General features: G+C 39.9%; 1 protein-coding gene across 4 annotated transcripts in view; it reads right to left on the bottom strand.

Moving 5' to 3' along the window:
• The window catches only part of DYNC2I1 (dynein 2 intermediate chain 1), a 62,560-nt gene that overhangs the window by 24,891 nt on the left and 11,293 nt on the right, over positions 1-26,376 (bottom strand). The window contains exons 2-10 of one of the 4 annotated variants that reach the window (XM_032806334.2): positions 25,228-25,281; positions 23,582-24,038; positions 20,435-20,502; positions 19,142-19,468; positions 17,227-17,294; positions 15,255-15,315; positions 5,126-5,191; positions 3,934-3,978; positions 2,284-2,488 (exon numbers count right to left, since the gene is read on the bottom strand). In XM_032806334.2, the coding sequence (XP_032662225.1) occupies positions 2,284-2,488; positions 3,934-3,978; positions 5,126-5,191; positions 15,255-15,315; positions 17,227-17,294; positions 19,142-19,468; positions 20,435-20,502; positions 23,582-24,038; positions 25,228-25,281 (1,351 nt within the window). Of the gene's footprint in view, positions 1-2,283; positions 2,489-3,933; positions 3,979-5,125; positions 5,192-15,254; positions 15,316-17,226; positions 17,295-19,141; positions 19,469-20,434; positions 20,503-23,581; positions 24,039-25,227; positions 25,282-26,376 lie in introns of those variants that run through there. The other 3 variants (XM_032806338.2, XM_032806335.2, XM_032806340.2) reach the window with 3 other exon arrangements.

Here is a 26,376-nt window from a genome sequence, read left to right as displayed (position 1 = left end):
GAAGAATCCCCCAATGTACATTAAGAGTTCAAGGATCAGTGTCAATACTCTGCCTCTAAGATGGCCCGGTTTAAATAGTGATTATTAGGTCAGATTCAGACAAGCTGGCACAAGGTGGTGTGTAAACTATACCTCCCAATAGCAGGTTGGCTTCTACAACTGAGGTGGAATCACTGATGGAGAGGACACATTGCAGCCCTTTGGAGACGTAAGCCACAAGCTGAAAACTACTGCTCTAAAGCCAATCTAGTCAATGAACCAACTAAAGAGCTGGAATCCATGAACTCTTAAATTCTAACTCCAGCTCTGCCAGTGACTCACTATGTGGGCTTTAAAAAGTTAATTGACATCCGTGTCTGATTCACTATCAGAGTCGACAATATTTAGCTACCTTAGAGGAATACTGCTAAGATTTGTTAGATAATGTTTGTAAAGTGCTTTTAAAATGTAAGAATCTATAGGAGTGCTAAGAATCACTGCTATAATGATTTGTAGTTTACATTAAATCAAAATGATTTGTCAAAATTCATAGAGTACTCTACAATTTACAAGAAATCAAAATTTGTGCAGCAGGTGTTATAAGGTAACTTCCAAATCTCATCTATAGAACAGTGTACAGTAGAAATTGAAGCAGGAATCGTGAGCTTCTGCAAGGAATACAGGAAATCTGCACTACAATATATTGATTCTTATACAGAAGGCTCTCACAAAATCTGCCCTCTTTTAAGCTGCATATGCACTAAAAATTAGGACCCATATTTCCACATTTATTGACTTTTAATAATTAGATCAAATCTACTCAGTTTACAAATAAGATGATTTTTCTAATGGCCAAATTAATACTAACTCAACCTGGAATCTAAAAGTCAAGCTGAGTTCTGACAAAGATTCTGTAATCAGACTGTAGTTAAAAATTCAGTTGATGTTGCATGATCCAGAGAGAATTCCATAGCTGTATTGGCCCTGAAGTACTAAGAGGAGTAAAAAGGAATAAAAATGCTTTNTAGGAGTGCTAAGAATCACTGCTATAATGATTTGTAGTTTACATTAAATCAAAATGATTTGTCAAAATTCATAGAGTACTCTACAATTTACAAGAAATCAAAATTTGTGCAGCAGGTGTTATAAGGTAACTTCCAAATCTCATCTATAGAACAGTGTACAGTAGAAATTGAAGCAGGAATCGTGAGCTTCTGCAAGGAATACAGGAAATCTGCACTACAATATATTGATTCTTATACAGAAGGCTCTCACAAAATCTGCCCTCTTTTAAGCTGCATATGCACTAAAAATTAGGACCCATATTTCCACATTTATTGACTTTTAATAATTAGATCAAATCTACTCAGTTTACAAATAAGATGATTTTTCTAATGGCCAAATTAATACTAACTCAACCTGGAATCTAAAAGTCAAGCTGAGTTCTGACAAAGATTCTGTAATCAGACTGTAGTTAAAAATTCAGTTGATGTTGCATGATCCAGAGAGAATTCCATAGCTGTATTGGCCCTGAAGTACTAAGAGGAGTAAAAAGGAATAAAAATGCTTTTCATAGACCCAATCCAACATTGTAATCTGCATGGTTGGACTGTGAGAAGGTGAATTGGGGCCTTACGGGAGACATAATTAATAAACTAAGCAGATCTGTTGAGGAAGAGATTGTCATTTTATATAGTCACTTTTCACACCAAAAATATACTTAAAAGATGAATTATAAACCAAAAATAAAAAATTGTATTTGTGCTCTTTTCATAGAATCAGAGAACTGGAAGGGACCTCGAGAGGTCATCTAGTCCAGACCCCTGCACTCAAGGCAGGACTAATATTTTTATTTTATATTTTATAATAATTTTATCATAACTTTATATTTTTTCCACCAGTAAATGGGTTTTTTTTTCTCTTGTTTTTAACATAAGAAATATCAGGTCCTGACTTGTCTCTTTCTGCTGGAGGATGCTGTTAAGGCCTTTGAAAGACTGGGAGGGTGGCACCACAGGTAGCTGAAACATGATCTACAGCTCTCCCAGCCCTCCAAATGAGGGAACAGGGTTATTAAGCCTCCGCCTGTATACTTTACATTTGAAATCATTAGTAATATCTTTGAAGTTTTGCTTAGTTATTTTAAAGTTACGCTGCTTAGCCACAAAGCTAAGTGATTTACTCACAACACTAGTTTTTTTGCCTTTAATGGAGATCTTTAGAACAAGTTGAAATATCTTGTTTGCACAAAAGCTGCCATGCATTTAATAAACAACACTTAAAAGATTGAGTTCAATCACATACCCATGTTTGGTTCCTTTTCACTTTTTTTTTTAATTTGCTTTGGTAGTAAGGTACCAATCCTCTCATTTTCTGCATTAATTGCTCTTTGAATTTCTTCTATTTCTGATTTTTTGGAAACAGGGATCTCTCTTAGTCTTTCTTCTGAGTCTCTAGCCTCATTATCATTGTCTTCATTATCATCGTCATCAAAATCATCTTCATAATCCTTTGAAAAGAACATTAGTTTTAATAAATGTTGAACATAAATTAAATCAAATAATTTAAATCATATCACTGGTGCCTGTGTCAAAATACTGTTTGTCTTTTTCTAAAAGATGCTTTAAAAATAAAATCTTATAGTTCAACACAGTGAAGAGCAAAAAGAGTTCAACAGCAATGATGCATGAAAATGGCCATATATACTCTATCAGGAGTCATTTTAAAAAATAATTCTTTAATTTAAATAAACAAGATTCTCTTAAATGCTTGTGATAAGCTTATCTGGATAAGCCACACTCAGTGTCTTGGAACTGAAAAACAGTACCATTTTTTTTTTAAAAAAAACTTGGTAAAGTAGAATTTCTGTAAAGTGCTTATCATAACAATGTATGTGCTGGTGTGTGGTGCTATAACTGTTCTGTGGACATTTGTTTAAGGTGAGCTGCATGACTCTTTGTGGCTTTGCACATATGAGTAGTCATCCCCTACTCATGCCAATAAAACCTTTATATCACCACACACCATTATGTATACTATAGCAACATGGCATAAAATGGTCATATTAATGATAGAATAAGTATCTCTATTTCTGCAACCAACGAGTAAAATGTACTTATTTTGCATTTTACACGTCATCTTCTCTTTTCCCACTAATCTATATATGCTAGGACTATGATAATCCAAACTTCTTAAAACACTTTCTAACAGCCATCATTTAAAAAAAATAATCAAGATCCCAAGCCTGCAAAGACTTAGGTCCATATTTAACTTTAAGCACAAGAGTTCTCCCACTGAAGTCATAAGAGACATACCATATACATACAACATAAAATTGGGTTTGACTGAAATCAATGGGGCCAAGATTTCACACACAGACCTAGATGACCACAGTCCACAATTTAGTTGGACTTGGCTAGCAATAAAGCTCCTTGAGGCATATTTTGTTTCTTTACACAATTTTCTTGGCTAAATTCTGGTAAATAGAGCTGGTAACCTCATTTTATTCTTCTAACCAAACTGCAAGTCCAACAAAAGAAATTAATATAATTTTTATAAATTAAAAGACTGAACACATTTTAGTGCCTACTGACATGTCAGACATACATGTCAAATTTGAGTTTTCCTTACAATCAGCAGGCCATAACAAGTGAGTGGGCCAAAATTCAAGACTTTTACTCAAAAACGTTGAATACTTGAAATCTAGTAAGACAGAATGATGATCCTTTGAAGACTTCTAATGGAAAGTCAAAGTTGCCCCCTGTTCTACCCACCCCCACCCCAGACTCACAAATTTAACTTCTGATTAAGATAAAAGCCTGACAAGAAGTCTAAAAGGGCCACAATGTTACCAAAAAAGTAAAAGCATAAAACACAAACCAGGCTATACCTGTTATTACAGCAAACACAAGTTACATTTATGAATTATTACAAAAAGAATAAACTTATACATACTTCAAAATCATCTTCATAATTTGTCAAATAATTATCACCAATTTCCTAGAAGGGAAAATATAACAGTGGAATAAATTAAGCCATTATATAACTTTACAATCTTTTATTTGCCAGAACATAAATAGTGAAATTACGTTCTCTAATAAAATTAAAAAATATATTTGTAAAACTAATTACTACGAAGTCAGATCATAAATGGAATTACAGAACTATATAGCAACAGGTAGTGATGATGGATATACAACAACAATTTAAGACACAAAAAAGTAGTCAACTGAATCACATTCTATGAATAACAGCTTCTTTTCTTAAATGTGCTGGCTGTATATACTTTCAACAAAGCCCCTCACAAAGTTACTGTAACTTTCATATTGGTGTAACGAAAGAGTAAAACTGCCTTATTTCTCTGAGAACTAGACAGGAACATTCCTGTCACTACATTAATTATAACTGGGTTCAAAGCTGATTAGTAATAAAGTAATCCAATTGTAAATTTGAATTAGGAAAAAGAAAGCCATGGATTAGTGGGCAAACAATAAATCTTCATTTAATAATAACTTCATCTAACAACATTACAATCTCAACTAAACACAATACTGGATTTACTGAGAGAATAGTTTATTCTTACTGAAATGACTGACGAGGAGTAGCTGTGCCTGCAGTCCTTAACCCATTCCCCTCCAAAAGCCACCCTCTCTCTAAATGCCCTTATCTGCTTAAAAAAAAAGCAATGAGTGACACATGTACCAATATCTTAATTTTTATATCTGTGCTCCCCCCCCCCGCTATTCTGTTTTATTTATTCATAACTTTGACTATCAGAATGAAAGGGATTTTAAAAGATTTCAAAACAGCAATACAATTGCGCATTTATGAAAAAATGTACCATACAACACCAGCACTTTTGACAATTCACATCAATGGCCTACAAATTACTGGGTAAGGTCAGGTATTTTCAATGCAATAAAAACCTAGGTTTCTCAATAGCTGTTAAAATCATCTAATTGTCTCCCACAATATGAGTCTGTGCCAGTTTTTGATAATTGTACAATAATTAAACTGCATAAAAATACTATGCAGAATTGTATGAAAAAAAAGCAAACGGAATTTAACTCACAAGGAAGGAAGGCTATTTGATACTTCCATGCGCTCAAGAAATCAAGAGAAAATAAAAAATATCAATTGTCCTTACAGGTTCTTCCTCACGTTTTTGCCTCTGCATAGGTTTCCATGCTGACACATGTTCACCTTGGTGTGGCTAATGAATCAAAATATAAAAACAATAAGAGAAAAGAAGTGAAATGTGTCTCTGAACTAAGTGACTGAAAGATCTGATTGTTAATATATTAGTATTAATAATTTTTAATACTGAGCATTATATCATGCTTGCAGTCTTCAATGTACTTTACAGACTCGAAAGGCTGGATGGGACAAACCTAATACAGCCATCTGGAGTAGTAAGACTCCAACCCCAGCTCCTACACAGCTTTGTTAGAGCTATGTGGATCTTGGGTCTGATACCTGTGTGCAGCAGGGGTTTGCATTCCAGCTGCTTCTCCAGACGCAAGCAAGCGTGGGAACACACTCACAGTGGCCAATAGAACTGGCTCAGAAAATGAAGGGAAGTAAGCTGCACCCATTTAAGATCTGATGATAATTACCTTACACACACACACTCTCTCTCTCTCTCTAACGGCTAGTCTACACTAAAAGTGTTACAGTAAAGTGTTACTGAAGCACATCTGGTGAAGGTTCTCTATGCCAATAGGAGAGAGTCCTCCCGTTGTCATAAAAAATCCACCTCTGCAAGAGGTGGTAGCTATGTCAGCAAGGGGAAGCTTTCCCACCAACATAGCCCTGTCCATACTGGTGCTTAGGTCAGTATAATTCACATCACTCGGGGTGTGGATTATTCATACCCCTGAGCGATGTAAATTATACCAAAGTAAGCTCTAGATCAAGTCTAAGAAACGTTAGGGGGGAATTGTGATGCTAAATCAAAATTCCTCCCAAGACTATTCCTGGGGCAGTGTATATTATGTACCACTCCTCCCACAGAGTTGTGTCTAAGGGTACAACTAAGTTTAGAGTAACTAAAAATAAAAATATTTATGAAAACAAAGCTTGAAAAAAATGACAAAAGGTATGTGATCACAAATTTTAAAACTGTACTAATGCACTCACACAAGGGGGCAGTGTTAAGCTTAGCACGATAGCCTTTATCTTTCACGGCTGACTACTTACTGTGCAGTCTTAACTTTACACTAACACAATTTTTCTGTATGTAATCTCTTGCCTTTCCATGAAGCAAAGGAAAAGACCTGAAAAATAATTTACTTACCCTACAGTAAGTGTGGTTCTTTGTTGCAGTTGGCATGGATTCCACTTTAGGGGTACATGCGACTACTGTATGTGAGATTGGGTCTTGTGAATAGCAGCGTCTGTTGGGGCCATGCACAGGTGCACATGCACCTGTGGCTCGACATGCTTTCACATGGTCGGATAAAGGGTGTGTGGCCACAAACTTCCCTCAGTTCCCTCAAAATTCAAAGCTCAAGTTTCCGAGGACTCCAAAATGTAGCGATGGCAGGCATGTTGTGGGATCCACATTGACTACAACATCTCAAAGAAACACAGTTACTGTAGGGTACGTAATTGTTAATTCTTCTCTGAGTACATGTCAGTATGCATACCACTGTAGACGACTGGAAAGCAGTATCCAGTCTGGATGATGGAAACCGGCATCAGAGCTAACCTTTATGTCAAGGGCATAATGTTTAACAAAAGTCAGAGGATTGCTCCATGTTTGTTTGTTTAACATCTCAGACACTAGCAAGTTTCTAAAGCAGACTGAAGAAGCTGCCTGTCTCCTCGTGGAGTGTGCCTGATGATTGAAGGGAGAGGGTCACCAGCTAACTAATAACAGGTGAAGATACACTGCATAATCCACTTAGATATTCTCTGTGATGAGCTGCGTTGGCCTCTCAATAAGCCAGATATAGCCAAAAGTGTTGGGGACATATTCTAAAAAGTTTAGTCCTGTTAAGATAATACAGCAAAACCCTTGAAAAGTCGAAAGTGTGTTGTTTTATTCTCTCTTCGCATCAAGCGTGGGTTTGGGAAGAAGATTGATTTAAGTGAAAAACTGACGTAAGTTTAAGAATAAATTTAGGGTGTGGTCTTAGCACCACCTTGTCCCTATGAAAGAATGTGTAAGGAGGTCCAGGCATAAGGGCTTGGAGCTAGCTTATCTAAAGTGATAGCAACACTATCTTAAAGGTAAGGTGATATATTGAACAATCCAGCAGTGGCTCACATGGAGGTTCTATGAGTTTTAGGAGGGCGATGCGAAGATCCCACTTAGGAGTCACCTCTAATAGGTAGGAAGAAGGCCCTTAAGGAATCTCGATACCGCCAGATATGACAGCCAAGTACAGCTGTGGTTTGAGCATTGGCCTGCTGAAACCCAGGGTTGTGAGTTCAATCCTTGAGGGGTTGGGGATTGGTCCTGCTTTGAGCAGGGGGTTGGACTAGATGATCTCCTGAGGTCCCTTCCAACCCTAATAATCTATGATTCTAAGTACAGCTGTCTTGCATTATAACACACTGATATTGCTGCAAGGTGGATTTGGGGAGAACTAAATGCCAGTGTAGCATATAGTCTAGGATCTTTAGCAATCTGAACTCACGCAAGCTGTAGCCCATGTGATATCCTCAAGGCCATACAAGTGGTGTATATATATTGTATGTATGCAGCCCACATAACACATAGAGAGCTGCATATGCAGCCCACAATGGTAAATAGGTTGAGAACCACTGCAACAGAGGCACCAGTATATTGGATATCTTACAATATGTTTTCATTTGGAGGAGGAGGTCTTCCTAGCAGATGGTTTTCCACACTGTATGGGAATTTCTAGAACCTATCAAGAACAGTCTGGCAGTGGTACTCAATCAGCCAATATCTAAGCTGTCAGATGCAATGACTGTAAGTCTGTGTGCAATATCTGATGGTTGTTCTGAGATCAGGAGATGGATGGGAGACCAAGCAGACGGTAGATGGTCTGACAGTCCAAATTGCCTCAGCCAACAGAAAGCTATTAGGATCAGTGTGGCCCTGTACTGTCTGACTCTGGATATCAGAGGAATCTGAGGAAAGGCGCATAAGAGCTCTGGACACCACTGTAGAAGGCAGGCATCTGGCAAGAAGCCCAGGTTCATACCCCCCGCCGGGCAGAAGTTTGGGCATTTGTTGTCCTCAGTGGTGAATAGATCTATTGTGGGAGTTCCCCCCAAGAATATACCAGCTCTCTAGATGTATGCAGCAAACACTCATGGCTGGTTACATCTTCTTAAGAATCTTGCCAGGTTATTGCTGGCTCCTGGAATATGGAGAGACAGTGGTGGTTACCCTGTGGTGATGACATCACGTCCACAGCTTGATGATTTCCTGACAGAGAGGGGATGACCATGCCCCTTCTTACTGGTTTATACAGTGCATTGTGGATGTGTTGTATGTCAAAATCTGCACTGCGGAGTTCCACAAAACCAGCAGGAATACTATGCATGCCAGCTGGCTTCCCCCGAGTTCCAGGGTGTTCATATATAATTTCATATCATCCTGGAACCAGGTTCCTTGCATCTACAGATGGTTCTTGTAATGAGCATCAGCATCAGGAATGGGGTGAGAAGTGAACCCTTCTATCATAAACCTTTCTCCCAAATCTGGACCTTAGCGTCCAAAATCTGGGTGCTTAGCATGAACCTCCAAGCTTAATTACCAGCTTGGATCTTATCTCGCTGGCCACCCGACGAGGGAGTTACATGCGCCTTGCCTCGTCTGTGTCCCCCCAAATCTTTCTCCTGGAGGGAGCCTCAAGGACATCAGAAGTCTGATATCTTTCCGGCATAGGAATAGTTATCTCCCTCCCTTCTACTCCTCTCTCTCTCTCCTGACTTTCCTCTCTCGCGCCTAACCTTGATATTGATTGCTCCATATTCTCTTATACATTTCACTTTAATACTCTAAGTATAGTTCTTCTCCTCTCTATTCTCATCATCTAGAGATCTAAACTCCCATAATTCCACAACGGCAAAACCGAACATGACTTTCTCAATACTCTCTTTCTCCCCTTCCACCATTCCTGGTGCTGCAAGAGCTTACCTCCGTAGACTAACACAAAGAATCCTCCTCTTCCTTAGCCTTACCAAGAGAAAAATCCAAACAAGTCTTAAACAAAATTTATATAAAAAAGAAGAAAAAGACTCAAATTATGTCTCTGTAATCAGAATGACAACTATACACACATTGCTTAACAAAGATAAAAAATGAATAAAAGTCTGATTCAAAAATAGATATCCAATCTGATACTTATCCAGCAAGCTCCACACATGTATAATACACCCAAACAACATAAAGCCTATATTCTGTTTCTTCTACTGTTACTTTAACACAAAATAATATACCCACACCCACAATTATTTGTTGGCAAACGAGAAGAGCTGAACGTTATAGATAGCACTCCTTCTATAGCTGAGAGCTAGACAATGTACAATTGTACCCAATATCAAAGACTGATATCATCAAAATTCCTCTCCCTTAGCTTTTTTTATATTTATAATCTTCGGTTTTCTTTGTTGGTCTCTCTTGTATAGGTGTTTTGGTTCTCCTTTGTTATCCCCTTACAGGTGCTAAACGAAACTCACTTCACCCGTTAACTATCTATATTATGACATCTTCTCTTTGTATGATTCTGGTCCAGCCCGAGGCGAAGTATTGATATGCTAGTAGGGTGGAGACTTCTGACTCTATGTGGTTTGGTGTGGGATACTGGGGAGGGTTTGGTACCGAGCTGATTGCGTCGAGGCCCCATTATCCCTATAAGGGACACTCTGTCCGCTGATATGTGTCAGTGGCATAAATACGGTACCACAGCGGATTTTTGTGGTACCTCGGCTTGATCCAGAGTGATTATTAACCCCATCATCATCGGATTTGATTTTAGGTCGTTTATCATTGACTGTAGACCTAGAACCTGTCCTCCAGAGTAAGCTTCTTCTTGTTTCTAGCAGTCCATTTCCGACTTCCCCATGACACTTCTGTTTTGTGATGGTATAGAGAGATAATTTCTGCAGTAGTTCAGCGCGTAAGGGCGCTCGTATGTTAGGGAACATTGAGATGATGTCTATTACTCTAGGGCCGTGGTGTGTTGTTGGTTCTCAGATATGCATAGAGACTGCCTCATAGCCAAGGCCTTCCATCGATCTCTGGCTCATGCTTGTGGGAGTTGCCATTTGTGATTCGCCTGCTTGCCGTGCAGGCTGCAGGAATTGTTTCTATGGCTTCTTGGTATACGTTCATGTATGCATATTTCCTTTGTGCGCTATCTCGCCTTGGTGCGGTCTATGACAGCTACCTCACCCCACCAATTCCCCCCTCGGTTGCGGCACAACCGTTGTATTCCTCAGTTACATGGGTATGCCCTCTTCGCTCCCCTCCCCACCGCCCTATACCATTCCCAGCCTATCCCTCCACAACATATACCTGCGTAGCTATGTGGCCGCGTGCAAATTTTAAGGAGAAGGGCAATCCATGTCTACCCAGACCTGATCAGGGGGCTTGTCCCAGGCAGAGCATCTCAGCACTTGAGCTACACATACACTCTCTAGAGTGTGACTTTCCTCTCTGTTTCCTAACTACTGACTCCTTTGTGAACAATGTGAGAAACATCTCTCATACCTATTCACAATACAGAGTTCTATGGAAGGTCGTGGATGGCTCTAGATCGAGAGAGCTTAACCTCCTGGAGATGAGATTATTCTATCATACATTGAAAAATCTCACCCAGCTGAGGAAAAGGATGCCATATCATATATATAACCAGGCAATGTGGTAATCCGGCTTCAAGAAGAAGGCTACATACACGGGTCCAGCTTTCCTCTCCTCTTCTAGCAACTGCATCTGGCTATCAATATGCAGTTTCAGCAAAACTCATATGATGGGACCTGTCAGGAAGCTCCCAACACTGTCGACAGTCCAGATTAATGATAGCAATGACACTTCAGGGAAATCTCTTTATTACATCATTTCATGTCAGAGACCTTATACACTCCATACATTCATTGAAAGATGTGTCCTAGATGATTGATGCTAATGGCCCCCCTGTTCAATTTACTATTCATCATTCCCTGTTTCCTGCCTCTCTTCTGGGACCCTTCTCAATGTAGATCCTGTACAAGAGAAGTGGTTTCATTACTTTGTCTATGAGCCATCGAGAAAGTGTTGTCAGGATATTGAAGGCAAGAGGGCTTCCTATTTCCAGTATTTCCTTATTGTGGTAGGAGAAAGACGGTCTTGCGTAGCCTAAACCTGAGGAGACTTAACAAGAATCGCCTCAGGTTCGGAAGGCAGCAAGATCCTATGCACTTATAGACTACAGACGTTTTGGAGCATGAACTTTCCTAAGTGAATACCCACTTCGTCAGATGGATCCTTTTCATAACTTAGTACTCTTTTCCACCCTCTTTGTGGTGTGTGTATTCATGGCAGGTGTCTTGAATAAGGCCTTAGTGGGATTGAGCAGTCCTTCATTTATCATAGGATGATCCTGCTGTAGCTGAAAGTTGTCATTGTGGAACAACTTTATGAATTTCTTTGTATTGATTAGATAATTCTATTTCTAGGTGGTTCTCATATTCTCATAAGCATTGTCTGAAATTGATTGTATAGTCCTCTGCATCTGTACTGGTGCTGAGTGACATTCTTTACTGCGTAAGACGGGACAATAGTTGGTGAATAGGATTTGTTATTGCAGTGCTCCAGGTCTGTGTGCTATTATATTCCTCTCTTGTGTTGTGTCAGGGGTGCTACTCGGAAGAATGATCTCTTTCTCTCTTAGAATGTAGTAGAGATCAGCTCCAGCAACATATGAGGCACGCCTTCATAAGCCCAATAAGGCCATAGCAGATGCCATAAGGATATGGCTGGTTGTGTGTATTAGATTCATCTAATGCCATTCCCGAGATGATGGCAGCTAAGCCTATTATAGGGAGAGTCAACTAGTTTTTCTACAGTATCGCCCAGGATCTCAGAGAAAGGTTCTCTACTTGAAGATGAGAAGATATGTCCTGGTGTTGGACAGGAGGAGCCAGTCTCCGCTACTGGATGGGATCAAGTCACATGGTACTCTTGGTACCAGGGTCTCCACCGGTATACAGGTGCCTCAGTAGGCAGAGGTCATTTCAATTCTTCCAGAATCATTTGGCACACTTTTTTGACTGTAGGCATCAAAACCAAAGTTTGCGTCACAGTGCTGGGGTCATTTTAGTGAAATTTTCTCTATGCTGCTGCGGTAGGCTTCTCCCTAAAATAGCCCTCACAGCCATGTGCGGCTTAGTGTTTTGTCACGAGACCTATGTGGTCTATCCTTGTGGGTGATACTGCACCTAGAGTTTCTGCATGTGTGTCTGAGGTGGACTCACTTTGTGCCAGCCTCTGGTAAGAGAGATACTTGCATTGGTGTCATGTTGTGAGTGTCAGTGCAGTTGAGTGAGTGCAGGTGCCAGGTCTTTTCTCCTGTGCTATTTTTGCATGCTGGTTTTAGGCACTGTGTGTCTTGCTAAACAGGGTCCTCAATGAAGTTGGCTTGTTTGGTATTTGTTCCTCCAGATCGGGAGAGATCTTTCATAGATTGTTCCAGTAGGTGAAGCTTCAATCACAAGTCCTGCAACTTATTTATGTGTACTCAAAGACAGTGCGCTGACCGAGCTTATCGCTGTATGGGTCTCCCTTAAAACGAATGACATCCTATGTCCATCTTAATGGAGTTTATCTGTTCACGGAAGGGCAGGGCTTCAAGCCACGGTTTAGAATCACTATGTTCAGGTACCCCTTTACAGAGGGTCTGTATAGGATGGGATGTACGCTGGGGGTCAGTATAGGGGTATCTGATTGTAAAAATTCTGTTCAGATGGTCAATTCATGGTAGTTCTTTCTAGAGGAGTCAGAAGTTCTGAAGTTCTTACCCAGCAGACAGCTAAGCTGTGGCCAGTACTTGCCGCGTTCCATCTCACTGTCACGACGATAAGAGGGGAGGGTTGTGTTCATTCCCCCTCTATGCCTTCGCCAGGATATGAGGAGGACACACGGATATCCAGAGCTCTGATTATGACACTGCTTCAAAAGACTCTGATCTGGTACACTGAAGTACATGTGCACCTACAGTGGAGCTACACTTACATAACAAAAAAGTTTCTCTATTCCTGCCTGGCCTCTTGGGCTTTATTACCAACTGGTATAGCTTAATGCAACCCTGAGGCCTCACTAAGTTACATCTGGAACCAAGTCAGGCATCAGATGGTGCCAGTATTGGCTGAGACCAGAGATCCTGCACCAAGCACAGTTTGATCAGATCAAGCTTCAAGGCCACGGTACCTACAGCAACATTGGCTTGTCCACGCTGTACATATGCAGCATGTCCTATTTCTATTATTTGTCAAGTGTACCTCACAAAATACTACATAAGTGCCAGGTGAGAAAGTTTACACTGCTGAAGGAACCTTAACTCTTTACTTTCCTCAATGTTTTATGACCTGACTTTTAAAAAAATAAATAACAATGTAATCTTAATGTTGCATTAAAAAAAGGTTTGCATTTAATATTCTATTAAAACCCACTTACTAAAATTATGTAGGTTTCTTAAAAATGGCACTGGTTCATAAATGTCTTCTTTATAATTGGTTTACAATACATCCTTGATCATCATTCTTCACTTCTGGCCTGAACCAGATACATTTTAGTCAATGGGAGTTTATCCACTGACTTCAATAGGTGCTGGAACAGGATCTATTTGCCAAAAAGTAGGGATTATAATTCTACATATGTAGATGCCAACACAGTATTCCAAAACAGAATTTTAGATGTATTGGATGCTTCTGAGATATAATCTCAACATTACAGAATTCTATTCTCTATAATCTTGCTGTTTGAAATATTCTAAAATGTCTCAATAGTTAAAAGTTCTGTCTTGGTGAATTACTGGTATACAAACCTGGGTGAAATAAGTAAATAACTGTTATGGTATCAGTTCTGGAAAATTCCTCTAATTTATTTTCATCCACATGAGCCCTGATCCTATTATTTGTATATTTTAATTTTTTTCATCCTTCCTGTGGCAACTATTTTACTGGATAGTTGTGAATTACATTGAGGGTCTCATGACAGATAGAATAAGATGTTAATTTCTTGCTATTTAGCTAAAATCACATTTTCTCTGCTTATATCAACTGCTTAGAGGAAGAATGGAATTTTTATATTGTATAAAAGTAGATGGGTTTTTCATGCAATCTATCATTAGAAACTTCTCTTACCTTTGGAGGGATTTTTTCCCCAAGTGTGTAAGATTTTGAAAAAATGTCGAGTAAGGGTAGGACTCACAAATACACTTAGGAACATACATTCCAGAGTTAGGCAGCTAGGCCTAATAGGCACTGAAGTCCCCATGTTAGGCTCCACTGCAACCCATAACTGCCTACCAAACTCTGCAGGTGCCTAAATTTTGAAGTTAAAAGTTCCCTTGGCACCAAAATTTCTGCCTCTGGGCATGTCACTGGGTGGGAGGGGGTGGGAGGGGAAGAGTGACTCTGTAGCCTGATGGTTAGGACACTCACTTGAGCTTTAGTAGACAAAGGGTCTAGCCCCCTGCGCCACTTATTCTTTAATTATTTATCCACACTGGAGTAGCTTCAATGGGAGAAATTGAGGATGCACCATATCAGACTACCCAACAGCTCAATGGTTAGAGCACTCTCCTAAAAGGGGGAGGCCCCTATTCAAATCCTTTCTCCCCCTCAGGAAGAGAGGGGAAATGGACCTGGGTCCTCCCATATCCCATGTGAGTGCTCTGAGCTAAATGTTGTAAATTCCACCTTCTCCTCCTCCAACTGTTTTGGGTTCAGTTATAGGAGCCTGCCTGACATTCTCACAAGAAACATCTTAGGTGCCTAAGCCGACAAACTTCAGGAAAGAAATTCCTGGTTGTGTATCACTAGCAGAAATAGGCACCTCCCTGCAACCTGCACTTAGGCAGGTATCTCCATAAGACAGGCACATTAATAAAGAATAAATCAATTTTCCTATACTTCATCCTGAAACACCAGTTATTTAAGAAATCTTTAATATACATACCAATTACCTTATCTATTTTAACCATGTAATTGTGTTGTGATAATTTTTAGTTGCATTACATATAGTAACTACTATACTATATTGCTAATTCTAAAAGAATCCTTGTATTCTAATACTCCAAAACAAATAGTTTTACCCTTTGGCTTGTGTCCTCTTTTTTCTCCCTTTCAATGCTCTTTCCTTTATCTCTTGCATTCCTAGAAATAAACGGAATATCACTTTAAATCTGCATTCAGTCAGAGGAAAATATTGCATTGGGGGAAAACAGTTATTTTATATTAAAAAGTGCTGAAGCCTTCCAATAAACTTAAATACTTCAGCAACAAAACCTAACAGCCATTGTATTTGTAGCTTCTTTCTGCAGGCCTCAGGTGATGATGTGAACCAAGAGCCAACTGATCAATCAGCAAACAATTGCACAAACACTGCCTAGATACACTGCCTGACATGTCCTATTGCTATCCTTGAGTGGTAATTATTGAAAAAGCTAAGAAGAAAGAGTTAGTCCTGTACATTTACTGAGTGTTACTGACATCATTGTCAGTAAATCAAAAATGGCCCAAGCCTGGCAATTTTCTTTTATGCTGGAGAGAAGAGATTTACATTCAAACCTGGTCCTTCATTTGGGGTTAGGAGAAGTGAGGAGGCACGACAGTCAGGCCCTGAAGAAGAAAAGAAAAGCAACCATTTGTGCTGCTCTTAACTGTCCCTCCAATTATTCTGGAGGCAGAGTTTATGGATTTCAAATGGAGAAAGTCCAGCCCTCTTCATCTGAAATAAAAGGACAGTTCTCAAGACGTATTATGGAACAGCCTTAAGGGTTTGAAGAAAGAGAGAAGAGAAAAAACAAGTACGATGGATTCCCACATTCCTGGGGAAAGAAACCCCTTTAGTTATATGGGCTTGAGAATTTAAAGTCAGAAAGAAAGATTACTTGCCTATAATTCTGCTTCTCTGAAGACAACATTCTGACAAGTTTCTTCACTCCTGGATCATATCTTTATAGTGAAAGACTGGTGAACTCCCTCAATTCTTAAAGCAATTTTGTCTATGAGAATAGGGGTGGCAGAGAGAGAGCAAGCCAGGCTGTTTGCTGGCCAGCTTGTACCACCCCGATAGATATAAATACTGCTCTGGCAATGTTACCGTCATTAACTTTGATGTACAAGAGGCAAAATTCCCAGGATGATAAACTGGCCAAGATCAAGAGGAACTGACTAGAATGTTTAGGCAATGCATTTATATCTAGTAGGGATGTCAGATGAAGGCTCATGCACTACCTCACCACCCTCAGAAGTCAGGAAATCCTGCCAGTCTTTCACTAAAGAGCTAAGCTAAAACTCAGCAATGAGAATTCTGCCTGCCAGTATATCTAGAGTTATATTCCAGAAGGCTGTGTAAGGATTTGACATGGCTGATTCACTAAAGAATACAAGGAGAACTATATTCTACCTTTAGTATGTATGTGTAAACTCCATGATCACTAGAGGAAATAATTAATGCATATCACCCAGATCTTTTATCCCTCGTCAAGATAAAACTAGATCCTTTTCCTTGGAAATCTGCATGTATAGCCCTGAAGTTGCTATCTAATTAATAATTTAAATACCATGCCAGATTTGCAGCTAAGAAGGACATCTACAATTCAAAGAAACAATAAAAGGTGTGCTTCACAGTTTACCATGTATCCACATGACTATGTAATAAATTGTCAGGTGACAGACACACAGATGTCTGGCTCTGAAGGTTCCTGGACTGTCTCACAATTTAAGTACCAGGATCAAATTAATCTATATTTTGCAAGCCTGTGTCTCACTGCTCTGAACCAAAATCAGAAGAATTCAACAGGAGAGAGAGCCTGAATACGCTTTTTAACAAATCACCTTTTTAGGGCATAACATATAGATTTTGTAATAATTTTAATGTTCAAAATGCCTCCCAAAAGATTGTAATGCACATCATAAATTATCTGTAGTCAAAACAGATTTATTGAGTGACAATAATGTGCTTAACAATGTTTGGATAGTGAACCGTACCTTTTCTTTGTGATTTTCATACAAACAACACATATTGTACAATATATAATAATGTTAAATATATGAGTGTACCTTTCATGCTGAAGGCTGGTTTCTTCTTCTTCTCTTAAGCTCTTTCCTTGTTTTTTGTGCTCACTGTTCTGTAAAAAAATTGAAAGACTAGCATAATTCATAGTATTCACATTGTCAGAAATCTTCTGAGAAATAATGTATATGAACTTGTAATCAACTATTAGCAGTAATATAAGAGGTTGCTGAGAAGCACTTATATGCAATTAACTAATCATGGGTCATCATGCACTATCCATTTTTATGCTCCATTACTTGTAGGAAGCTCTGCATGAGGCCTAGCAAAGAGAAAGTAATTATGTTAAGCAAAGAAAATAGATAGCTGAAACATCAATTAAAGAAATGCTTAACATGTACAGAGAACTTCTCTTGAAAATGCTGAACTTTTGCAAGTGATCCTTAAGGCAACATCCTGCACTATGCTGTGTTTGTGCACAAAGGGAAGAGAGGGGATTGTGAACATCTTTCATTTGTGCAACCAGCAGGCCTGGATCATCACATAATGCTCAAGAACCTGAGGGGAATCTGGCTGATTTATTGGGACTGTGGATTAACACATATGTTGCTTTCATCAGTACATATTTGATGGAAGCTTACAGTGCACTCAGCAGCATGTACACACTACATGTGCCTCTGGCTCTTTTTGAAGAATCCCTATAGCAGAGGCTCTGCCACTTTCTCTGCTTCCCATGCTGCATCTGCTAGGGTGGGATTTCTCACTTAATTTCTGTACACTACAGGCTTGTCTACACTTGTAAATTTACTGAAATAGCTCAGAGTGTCCACATAAGAGCTTATATATTCTGGAATAGATATTTCAACAAATTTCCAAGTCTAGACAAACCCTGAAAAATTTGCTGATAGTCAGTCATCTGAGTTATGTCACTTATGAAGACACAAATTTATAGGGGGAGATGGTAGCAATTCCTATGCTAAGATTGCCTACATTTTCCATTACAAAGGAGTTTTCCAACCTATTTTGAGAAGCTCTCACACCTCCACTGTTTGCAGCAGGCCTTTGATATTTGGCAGGACGAATCCCCTTGTATTACAAAAGTGATTTTTTGACCCATGACATTAAAATCAGATTAAAAATTACCATTTTCTTCACTCATGCAGACAAATGTTGGCAGCATGCCAAAATCACAGAACACTCCAACATCAGGCTTACATTTCTGTCAAAACAGCAGCAGCATCACTTACTACACTGGAAACACCAGGGAGATGTTAGAACAGCAGTAGCAAAGGGATGAGGTTGGAGAACTGGACTGTGCTCTCCCCATAATCCTTGGATCCAGCACTTGGCACCAGTTCCATTCCCAATTCCAGGGGCACCATTTGGGACAGAAGCTCTCCCAACTGCTGGGCAGACACAGAGAGAAAGAGGGTCTGGGATCCCCCAATCACTGCCTGTGGCACCACAAGACAAATCACAGCTCTGGAGGCAACAAATGTCTCATAACATGTTAATAATAGATGGGATTTACCAAGAAGCCTAAGCGGGTTGAGGTGCCCAACAACCACTGAAATTAAATGGGAGCTGGGCCCCCTAACTCCCTTGGGTGCTTTTGGAAATCCCAGCCAATTTGTTTTTCTGGACCTCTAACAGCATTTTAATAAGAAATTCAGGGTCCCAATGAAGAAACTGTCAGACTGTGCATTTGTGAAGAAGATATTCAGAATGCATGTGTGTGTATGTACATTTCAGGAAATATCAAAATTTATTATCCCCTCAGGCAAAAATTCATTCAATATTTACTCTCTGAGTCAATATCTCTGGATGCTCACCTCACCAGAGATCAATATTTGTTTATTGTATTTTAACAGAACATTTTCAAGGCAGAATGGATGTTTGCTAAAATAAGAAGGTATCTGAACAATATGTTAACTATAACGTTTAAGTTTTACAAAAACTAACCTTAAGATCTCTTTTCTTTCTTTCATTTTCCTCCCTCTGTCTTTTTTCATTATTCTTGCTCAGTTGTCTTTCTCTGTCTTCAATGGAGGATCCTTCTTTACGTCTCCTTGATACATATTTTTCTTCTCCATCCTTTACAAACAATCCATGGCTTCTTTCTTTTGAAGGTCTCTCCTTTCCTCCCCTAACTGAATGTTCTCTTTTATCAATATGACTCCTTCCTCTGTCTTTATTCAGTTCCTGATCTCTGTGTGACTTGTGTCTATGTCCACCTTCTTCATCTTTCTTTGTTAAAAACTCGCCAAGACTATTTTTGCTCTCACTTTTCTGGAAAAAGGAAATAATACTAAAAAAAGTTAGAGATTTCTCCAGAGATTTGTAATTAAAATGTTAGAAGTAATAGAATTCTATGATTCTATAAATCAGGAATGGATACTCCTATTAGGTCGTCTAGTCCATCTCCCTGACAGTACAGGATTTCTCCACACAATATATTGTCACATGTTATGTCCATTGAAGTTTCTAATTACACTAGCAATGGCTTCCAATACTTCCTCTGGGAGACTGTACACCTGATTGTAATCAGGGGCAGCTCCAGGCACCAGTGCTCCAAGCGCGTGCCTCGGGCGGCAAGCCACTGGGGGTGCTCTGCCGGTCACTGCTAGGGCAGCAGGCAGGGTGCCTTCGGCTGCATGCCTGCGGAGAGTCCGCTGGTCCCGCAGCTTCAGCAGACTTCCTGCAGTCCGCCGAAGCCGTGGGACCAGCGGACACTCCATGCTTGGGACGGCAAAAGGTCTAGAGCCGCCCCTGATTGTAATGGTAAACTCCCCTTTACAGTATGAACTCTTCAAGCAGACATTTTGCTCTTTGTTTTTTAGCACATAATCTGTGGTAAAGCATCATGTACACTTACAATGCCAAATAAATACATTAGTAATAAGTACATTAATAAATAATAGGTTAAACATTTTGCAATACATTTGTTTGAAGATGCTATACGAAAATAAATGATAGCTGCATGTTTAATAAGAACAACATACCTCCTTAAATATTAGTGGAAATGTTAAAAACAAATAAAATTTAAATCTTTTCATGTTGAAAGTTAGAGGACATTTCCCTTTTAATAAGATTAAATTAGAATTAAAGAATTATGTTCAAATACTGGGGTTTTGTAACTATTTACATGTGAGCCTGCTATAAATACACTTCTTGGATTACTCAGGTATTGGAGTTTTATCCAATTTATTCATTACATTTCACCTTATTTTATGCTGTTATGAAACATTTCCTTACTTTTCCTTCCTTTACTTTTCTTTCTGTATGTCTTCTCTCTTTCACGTCATCCCTTATGTTTGCTTGCTCTAAAAATATATATATAAAAAATTACTGAAGACATTTTTCTTTATTACACTAAAAACCCCCAGTGTAGTACATGACACATTACACTGGTAGTATGTGGCACGTACTCCACATTCAGGTGACAGGGACCCTGAATCCAGAAATGTTAATGCAAGTAGACAGAGTTGCCACCAATATATACACACATTGTATAAAATTCAAATCTACCACCTTTTGGGGATGAGGGGTGGATTTATTGTTAACAAATAATAAAACAGTATAATAAATAGGTAATAAAACTTCCAGAAACTGAGAGTGAGCAACAGGGGATGGATCACTTGATGATTACCTGTTCTGTTCATTCCCTCTGGGGCACCTGGCACTGGCCACTGTCGGAAGACAGGATACTAGGCTAGATGGACCCTTGGTCTGACACAGTTGGGCCATTCTTATGTTCTTATGTTAACAATATAAACTTGAGCCTAAATTTCCCCCCCCCAAGATTGGCTGTTTACAGTAACTCCATTAATCCTCTCGTTACGTTGATTTCATGTGTTACGTCCCTGCTCCCATTAAAAACTGCTTGTTTAAAGTTGTGCAATGTGTCCACGATAACGTCCATTTGGCTGTCTGCTTTCTCCTGGTGGCAGCCCCTCGCTCCCTACGCCACCCAACGTCTCTAGGCCGACCCCCCTGCAGATCAGCCCTTCCCTCTCCCCCCGCTCTGCCCACAGCAATCAGCTCTCTTGCGGTGTTCAGGAGTGGGGGGAGGAGCGAGGAGGCCGCGCGCACTCCCCCTCCCTCCCCCTGCTCTGCCTGCGCAATCAGCTGGTTTGCGAGCGGGAGGAGGAGTGAGGAGGGGAAGGCTGCGCGCGCTTCTCGTCCTCCCGCAGCACTGCGAATGCGCCGAACGCCCCTGATTGCCGTGGCAGGAGGAGGGAGGGAGGTGTGATTTGACCCATAATGCTTTACAGAAATATGCTTATGATGTATATATGACATAACTGGAATATTTTTGCTAATATGCAGTTGTAACTATCTCTGCAAGTTATGGATCGTACTGAATATATTTATTCCTATTTGGTATTATGTACCATTTTTTATTCAAACTTTGAAAATAGTGGCTGCATACTTGCTGTGATTTTAAGTAGCTTTAGTAAGGCATTTGGTCAGCTCCTAACAGGAATGTGCAACTTAAGTGCCCAATCAAGAAGCATTGGTGACAATGATCCTGGAAGACTTCCAATCCACAAAGAATTTCCTGGGACCGTTCAGATGTTAGCATTGGCAATGGATGCTCGCCTGTTAAAAACTGAGCCAATACGGTGGCAGTGACTTGCCATGTGACTCCAAAACTCCGATCTTTGGAGCTTGGATGTTGATTTAGAGAGAGAAGGGGTTCGCCCACCACGAGAAAGTCTATTTAAGCCCCTGGGAGATCCCTCCATTTTGGTCTTCAGCTGGCTCAAGAGATATTCTTGGAGGGTGTAGAGGCTACCTGAAAGAAACTGGAACGAAGTACCGTAACCACGGGGGGGTGAGTGATTGCTGAACCCAGACTAGAAGGAGGCTAGTCTGTAAAAGAAGTTTACTGTAACATCTCTGAGGGTGATTTCATCTGTAATCACTTTCTTACTGTACTAGGTTTAGACTTGCTTGTTTTATTTTATTTTATTTTGCTTGGTAATTCACTTTGTTCTGTCTGTTATTATTTGGAACACTTAAATCCTACTTTTTGTATTTTAATAAAATCACTTTTTACTCATTAATTAACCCAGAGTATGCATTAATACCTGGGGGGTGGAGGGGGCAAACAGCTGTGCATACCTCTCTATCAGTGTTATAGAGGGCGAACAATTTATGAGTTTACCCTGTATACACTTTATACAGAGTAAAATGTTTTCAGTTCAGCCTGCAGCTTTTAGGGAACGTGGTTCAGACCTGGGTCTTGGTTTGTAACAGGCGAGTGTGTCTGACTCAAACCAGGCAGGGCACTGAAGTCCTAAGTTGGCAGGGAAAACAGACTCAGAGGTAGTCAAAGCACATCAGGTGGCAGTCCCAAAGCGGGTTTCTGTGATCCAACCTGTTACAGGAGGAGGGAGGGTGTGTGCTGCATCCTCGCTCCTCCCCCTCGCCCCCTGAAAGCCGCAAACCACCTGATTGCTGCGAGCAGGAGACAGGGGAGGGCGAGAGTAGGCTGCGTGCCGTGTCCTCGCTCCTCCCCACAACTTCCTGAACACCGCAAGACAGCTGATTGCCATGGACAGGAGGCAGGGAAAGGATGGGGGAGGCTGCGTGCCGCGTTCTCGCTACTTCCCCCAGCTTCCTGAATGCTACAAGACAGCAGATTACCACGGGCCGGACGTGGGGGGAGCAGAGGGAAGGCACTGATCTGTGGGGTCTGCCGGCGAGCAGGAGGTGCTGGGGTGGGGGCGGCGTAGGGGAGCGGATAGGGAGGCTGCCAGCTTGTTTAATATCTGTATTAAATTGCTTGTTTAAAATTGTTTAGAATTTATATAATGCCTTTTGTCTGGGAAAAAATTTTTTTTCCTGGAACCTAACCCCCCATTTACATTAATTTTTATGGGGAAATTGGATTCGCTTAACATCATTTTGTTTAAAGTCACATTTTTCAGGAAGATAACTACAACGTTAAGTGAGGAGTTACTGTATCTGGGGTTTTGCCTAAAGAAAGGCCTTTGAGAGAGACTCCATTCCCTCTTGCATGATGGTAGGAACTACGATACCTCCTGCTATCATTCATCAATAATTATACTACAATTTCATACAGAGTTCAGGCACCTGACAGCATTATCCAACAGAGAAGTCCTGTATTCAGATAGGGGCTTATAAGTCACCCACTATTAATCACCAAAAACTACTATAGTTAGTAACTCACAGGGAAGGAAAAAAGGCAGCTGAGAACCTGGGAGCCTTGAAAATGAAACTGGGTTACTGAGTAATATTTTCAAATGCACACATGGCAGCTAGGCACCCAGTACCCACTGACATTATGCTCCCTGCAAAGACAGGGGTTTGGTTTCATTCCATTTCTATCTATAAAGTGAAATAGTTTAAAATATGCAAAGCAAGCCAACCTACCCAATTGATCCTTGCTTTCTCTTCTTCTGCGTTGTTCTTTATCCCTTCCTCCAGATGCTTTCAGGTTATTCTCTATAAGCATTTGCTTCAGATCATCCCTCCTATATTTTCTGTCTCCTTCTTTATCACTCACCTTCTCTTTATCTTTTCTTGTAATGTGTTTTTCCTTCTCTGGTCCTTCTCCTTCAATTTCTTGGTCCTTCTCCTTCAATTTCTCTCTCTCTCGTTCTCTGTGATGATCTTTTCCACTTTCTCTGTCTCTTAGCTTATCCCTGTCTCTTTCACTAGATTTAAATCTCTCTCTTTCACTTGTCCTTTCTTCTGCCTTTCCTCTGTCCTTGTCTTGATCCTTGTGTATGTATCCTTTGTAATCAACCATGTCATGAGTCTTTCTATCTCTTTGCAGTTTCTTTTCCTTCTGTTTCTTATCTTCAGATTGACTATCTGACTGTGATACCTAAAAAGAGTAAAAATAAACTGATGCACAATTAAAATTCACTAACATTTTCATATAGTATTTTTATCCCAAAAATCTATAAGTGATTTATGGAACCCAGTTTCCAGACATTTGTGAAAATGCCCACATGTATGCATGCCTGGCTTGTGCACACAGCTACTACAATTAAGCTTGCAATTGTCATAATATATACAAAGGGCAACTTAGATGCATGACTGGTAATTTCCATATATTTTAACAGAACTGTTTGCACAACTTGGTGTTCATGTGTTCAAATTACAAATGCAAATACGCATATTTTTTGTGCTAGTTTGAAAATTTAGCCCTATATTCTTTATGTTGTGAGCTCACTTGGGCAGGAATCATACCTTCTTCGTTTAGAAAATGTATCACACATCACCAGAAATTAATAATAAATTATAAAAACATATATGTGGGCATCATGCAGCCACCTCTATGGCAGAAGATTGGCAGTTAGTTGACAACAGGCATAGAATATACTGCATAACAAGAGCTGGGAAAGAAACATTTTGGCTAAGAAACCTGGGGAAAACCCACAGTCCTATTTTTAAAAAGTCACAAGAGATGAAATTCTGGTCCCACTGATGCCCATAGCAAAACTCCCATTGATTTCAGCCAAGACATTTCATGTTAATGCAGAGCAGACAAGAACTTCCTTTCAAGTTGCATTCATACAGTAAACTGAATAAAACTTAATATATCTACCTAATAGGGAAAAAGGGCTCAGTCGCTGCTGCTGACATCAAAACCTTTCAAATTTAGTACATAGACCACTAACCCATCCCCACTGCAGGACTATCATTCACTTCCATCGGTGTAATAGAACTAATTAGTTTTAACACTCTGCATATTTATGAAAAATAAAGATTCAGGTTCTGAACAGAAAAGCAATCATCATCAATGATCTGGCCCATGTACTGTACATGTGACCTCCACTACAGTTTCTGTATAACTAAATAAAATATGCATTAACTGTTTCCTGAGTATCAGAAGATTGCTTTTCTTAAACATGAAGTTGAAATTCTCCCACAAATCCAATTAAATCTGAGTTGGGAGGACTGGGATATCTTTGCATTCTAAAATATAACATTAGTCACATTCATTTTACTAAAGAAAGTAGTCCAGAAAATGGCTAAATTGATTCTATACATTTACAAAAGATGTTTACCCTAAGATGTTTCTTAAGTTCATCTGATTTCCAAGTATCTTCTTTGGTTCTTTTCTAGAAAAGGAATGACAAACACATGCTAAAGATGGAATAATTGAGTTCAGGTGCAGAATAGTAACTTTGCATATTATCAATGGACATTTTTTAACTGAGGAATTAAGCCTTTTATAAATATGTACGTACCATTACATTTTAATTACATCATCATTAACTTCCTTAAGTGTGCCTAGGTATTTCAAAATAGCTTAAGTCTATTTCAGCTTTCCACCACAGAAGGGAAAGTTGATTTGCACACAGCAGCGGGTCCTTTCTGTTTTATTTCTGAGCATTGGAATACAAAATTAAAGATAAGTTACTGCATACGCCAATTAAACTGACTAAGAAATCTTCTTGTGGAGTAATTATGTTCCATAAAGTGCTGACAATATTCTCCTACCCATACTACCACTTTATAAGATATAATGGGAATTCAGGTTATGTATGTAAATTGACTGTTACATGAAATACTGGCATTTGGCACTGAAGTGAAAAAGGAGTATAAAGACAATTGCATTATAAATTCAGGCTTCCACCAGTCTCCTCTCTCAGTAAGGGTATGTCTACACTACGGGATTATTCAGATTTTATATAAAGCGGTTTTGTAAAACAGATTGTGTAAAGTCGAGTGCACGCGGCCACACTAAGCACATTAATTCAGTGGGGTGTGTCCATGTACCGAGGCTAGCATTGATTTCCAGAGCGTTGCACTGTGGGTAGCTATTCCGTAGCTATCCCATAGTTCCCGCAGTCTCCTCCACCCCTTGGAATTCTGGGTGGAGATCCCAGTGCCTGATGGGGCAAAAAACATTGTCGCGGGTGGTTCTGGGTACAGCCCCACCCCTCTCTCCGTGAAAGCAGCAGACAACCGTTTCGCGCCTTTTTTCCTGGGTGAACTGTGCAAACGCCATAGCACAGCAAGAATGGACCCTGCTCAGATCAAGACCACAATCGTGGACTTTATAAACACCTCGCGCATTCTCGTGCAGTCTATGCTGAACCAGGACCTGCAAAGCAAGGCGAAGAGGCGGCGACGAGAATGGTGAGGACATGGACACAGAATTCTCTCAAACCGTAGGCCCCTGCGCTTTGGAGATCCTGCTGGTAATGGCG

This window comes from Chelonoidis abingdonii, chromosome 2 (assembly GCF_003597395.2).
Source record: "Chelonoidis abingdonii isolate Lonesome George chromosome 2, CheloAbing_2.0, whole genome shotgun sequence".
Taxonomy (NCBI): domain Eukaryota; kingdom Metazoa; phylum Chordata; order Testudines; family Testudinidae; genus Chelonoidis; species Chelonoidis abingdonii.
This window is presented reverse-complemented; position numbering and strand designations above follow the sequence as displayed.